The sequence below is a fragment of the Silene latifolia genome, chromosome 1, assembly GCF_048544455.1.
Source record: "Silene latifolia isolate original U9 population chromosome 1, ASM4854445v1, whole genome shotgun sequence".
Taxonomy (NCBI): domain Eukaryota; kingdom Viridiplantae; phylum Streptophyta; class Magnoliopsida; order Caryophyllales; family Caryophyllaceae; genus Silene; species Silene latifolia.
This window is the reverse complement of record NC_133526.1, coordinates 51965347-51969211: the sequence shown is the minus strand read 5'-3', so window position 1 is coordinate 51969211 and position 3865 is coordinate 51965347. Positions and strand designations below refer to the sequence as shown.

Genomic DNA, 3865 nt, shown 5'->3' with positions numbered 1-3865 from the left:
TTTCATTTTGCACTAGGCGAGACATGAAGTTCAGCTAACCAAGCATGTTCAAGTGAAGACGGGGAAACAAAGGATCAAGGTGAAGATCGAATTTAGAAGAAGGACTCCCGAGACGAGCGCAGCCTGCGCCCAACTCCAGAGCTTGCGCAATTTCAATGATACACGGGCCTAATTTTCCGCAATTGGGCTTTGTGAGACGTTTAACCTAGATTCGTGTGCCGCACTATAAATACCCCAAGATTTTGAAAAACAATTTATGTTATGCTTTGCCTTTAATCTAGTAATAATTAAAGACTTAATTTTTCTTAGTTTATGTTAATCATTCCTCAATTTGTGGGTTATAACAAGATTATGGAAGGCTAAATCCTTCTCTACTTGGTGTAATTCCTCTAAAATTTCCAACTTTGGTGATTGTAAGACTTTTTAATCCTTTCTAAATTATCAATTACTCTTTCCTTGTGTTTATTTCATATGTTAAGTGAATGAATGTATGGATTAGCTACCCTTGCATGTTGTTTACTTAATTAGTGCAAATCCTAGAGAAGTGGGTTCATCTATCTAGGATTGTTGAAGCAAACTTGTTGTGTGGTGAATTTGGTTAAATGATTCACATGATAAGTAGGAAAGTTTATGTCTTTTCTTATTTGTATGGTTCATCTTATGAGAATTAATCCTAGCCTAAATATCTTGGTAAAAATCTTCATGCTCATGTTTAGTCACTTCTCATGGTATTGAATTGTTGGGTAAATTTGATGGATGCATATGAATGGTTTCATTAGTGTGTGTTACCATCTTGATATGGTGGTAGTAGGTTGATAATATAAGAAGAGTAAAAAGAGTCTAACTCGCCAATTGTTGGTTACTAAGGAGAGATTACACCAAGTGTCTTCTCCATATTGATTTCTTGCACTCTACTTGTTTGTGTTATTGTCAAAATAGAAAAAGTTTACATCTTTAGTGTTCTAATGTTACTCTCAGCCGATTTCCTCTCCTTTTGTGTCCTCTACATGTTGTTCATTGTTTATATTCATAGTTTGTGATTAGTGTTAATTGAAGGGTCTTAATTAGTCATTAGTGTTGGTTTAATAGTTGGTCAATAGTCTAAAAGTCAAGTCTTTAGCTTAACTTCCTTCCTTTGGGTTCGACCTTTACTTGCACTATATTACTTTATTAATTAGAGTAGTCTAGAGTCTAGTTTGGTTTATAAATTGTTAATTTGGTAGTTAATTCTAGTAATAACGACGTCTTATTCTTATCATATCAGGTAGCCACCACTAACCACCAACAATCCTATTTTAATTAATTAGATAAATAAAAATCAACAGACCCTAATTTCATCTTTAACAAACAAACAAAATTTGACTGATTAATAATAATAATTTTAAAATTAACATTGACAATGTAATTAATAATATTATTATTAATTAATATTCATATTCATATTAATAACAATATTAGTAATAATATAAATTATATTAATATGAATATTATTGATTTTAATAACCATAATATTCATAATAATAACAATAATGAGGATGATTAATTAATAATAAATTAATGATAGTAGTAGTAACAACAACAACAACAAATAATAATAATAATAATAATAATAATAATAATAATAATAATAATAATTTTCTGCAAAAAAAAAAAAAAAAATAATAATAATAATAATAATAATAAATAAATAATATTAATAAAAACTATTAAATTTAAGATATGCAAAATTGAAATGGGCTGAATTTAGTGGAGCTAAACTGAACTGAATTGAACTGAGCTGAACTGAATAGAGCTGAACTGAACTGAACTGAACTGAAGTAAGGTGAAAATAAGCCAAAAAGAACATGACCTTTGTGTCAGAACCAAATGACAACAATTAACTAGGTCGAGAGGAGTATTAGAGAGAAAATGTACCCTCCATTCATTTTCTTTTGGCCTCGTTTGGTTGTTCACCCAATTCATTCTAGAATCCCAATTTTAGAGGTTGTTTGGTTACCCATTTTTTTTTTTTTGTAAACATGACGAGGAAATGTAACTACCTACCGCCTCACGGTCATTGAAATCCCTAGGAAGGTAAAACTCCCAACATGACAACCAAACAGATTATTGTAATTCACATGAATTTTAATGTAGGAATTAAACTCTCGTGCATTACAAATTAACACATCAATTTAATTCGAGTACCAACCAAACGAGGCCTTAGGGAATGGATATCTCCGTATCAGGTTAACTCCAACCTCGTTACCTTCGTCTTTCTCTCTCTCTCTCCCCAATCACAACACACCCTTTCCTCTCTCCATCCAAAATGTCTAGCCTATGGCGAGCCGCTTTAGATCGGATAACCGGAAGCGAACCCGGTTCCCCCAACCCAGACCACGACGGGGTCCAATTCTGGTCCGAACCAGAGCGAGCCGGTTGGTTAACCAAGCAAGGCGAGTACATCAAAACCTGGCGACGCCGTTGGTTCGTCCTTAAACAAGGCAAATTATTCTGGTTCAAGGAGAGTGTCATCACGCGGTCCTCTAAGCCGCGTGGTGTTATCCCCGTGTCTTCTTGTCTCACCGTTAAAGGTGCGGAGGATGTTTTGAACCGACAATTTGCTTTCGAGCTTTCGACGAGGAATGATACTATGTACTTTATTGCTGATTCTGAGAAGGATAAGGAGGATTGGATTAATTCAATTGGTAGGTCTATTGTTCAACACTCGAGATCTGTTACTGATCGTGAGATTGTTGATTATGATAGTAATCAATGAAATTCAATTTAGGGTTTCTGTTTTTGGGGGAAAGGAAAGGTTTAATTGCTATTGTTTTTGTTGTATTTTGATATTGGTAATTTTGTTTGTGTTGTTGTTATTGTTGTTCAGTTTGTTGTATATGGAATTATGATTATTAATGGTGATGTTTGTTTTTTCTACTTCCTTCCAATTGGTTCTTTGAATTTCAGCTATGTGATTTAGATTGACTGTGGGAAGTAGTTTAAGTGGAGTAGCAGATGAATCCTAGGAGGTACTAAATTATGTCCAGTGGTGCTAAATTTTTAGAAGAGCAGTTGTTCCTAGAGGTTAATCTGAAAAAAGATGAAGTCATAATCTTTTGATTCGTATATAAATCTGGGTGGAAAATTTCAGCTTGCTCCGTCGTCTTAATCACGAGTCTAAGACATACTGTAGTATTTGATTTATACTTGATGTTTATGAAGTTTTGTGTGCTGGAGGTTTATGTTTTGGTGGGAACTGGGAACTGAGTATGATGCTTGAGGCTAGAATCAATGGCGTTGAAAATGATTACTCGATAATTGAGTAAGGTGTTGGTCCTACAGTTGATATAACAAGGTACAAGATCCACAAAATACAGTTGAAATGTTGAGAATGGTAGTAATAATTGTGTCAAGTCATCAAAAATCAAGTTTATAATATCTTGCTGGTTGTTGATAAAGACTTTGACAAGGACGTTCAGTTGCGAACACTGTCTAATACTAGTATCTTATTGTTAGATGGTGAATTGGTGATTCATGTAATCACATCATCACAGCTCACCATATATTCATATCACAACCCTACCCGACTCCTCAAAAAACTTTGTTAACACCACCACAATATCGCCATATTACTCTGCATCCCATCCACCATATACTAGACTCCATTTCGCGCGGTTTCCATATCACACATACACACTGAGTCTCAGCCCCCTTGAAGCCTTGTAGTCGTCACTCCATTCCACGGATTCCATTTTCAAACCTAAGAACGTGTTAATTAGGTATCAATACACATCCGATTCACAAAACATTTTAACATGTGTGCCTACTTTTAACAGTAGCCAATTTTAGTATCATACATAATAGCTACCTAAATTTATATTTTGGG

General features: G+C 34.2%; 1 protein-coding gene across 1 annotated transcript; it reads left to right on the top strand.

Moving 5' to 3' along the window:
• The first annotated feature begins 2195 nt into the window (after positions 1-2195).
• On the top strand, positions 2196-2916 carry LOC141605446 (pleckstrin homology domain-containing protein 1). The gene has a single exon (XM_074424220.1). The coding sequence runs from the start codon at positions 2306-2308 to the stop codon at positions 2753-2755; it is 450 nt and encodes a 149-aa protein (XP_074280321.1). The 5' UTR covers positions 2196-2305; the 3' UTR covers positions 2756-2916.
• Positions 2917-3865: the final 949 nt, after the last annotated feature.

Bases quoted from the DNA above. Each gene is read 5' to 3' on its own strand.
- LOC141605446 (XM_074424220.1), top strand. From the start codon at position 2,306: ATGTCTAGCCTATGGCGAGCCGCTTTAGATCGGATAACCGGAAGCGAA.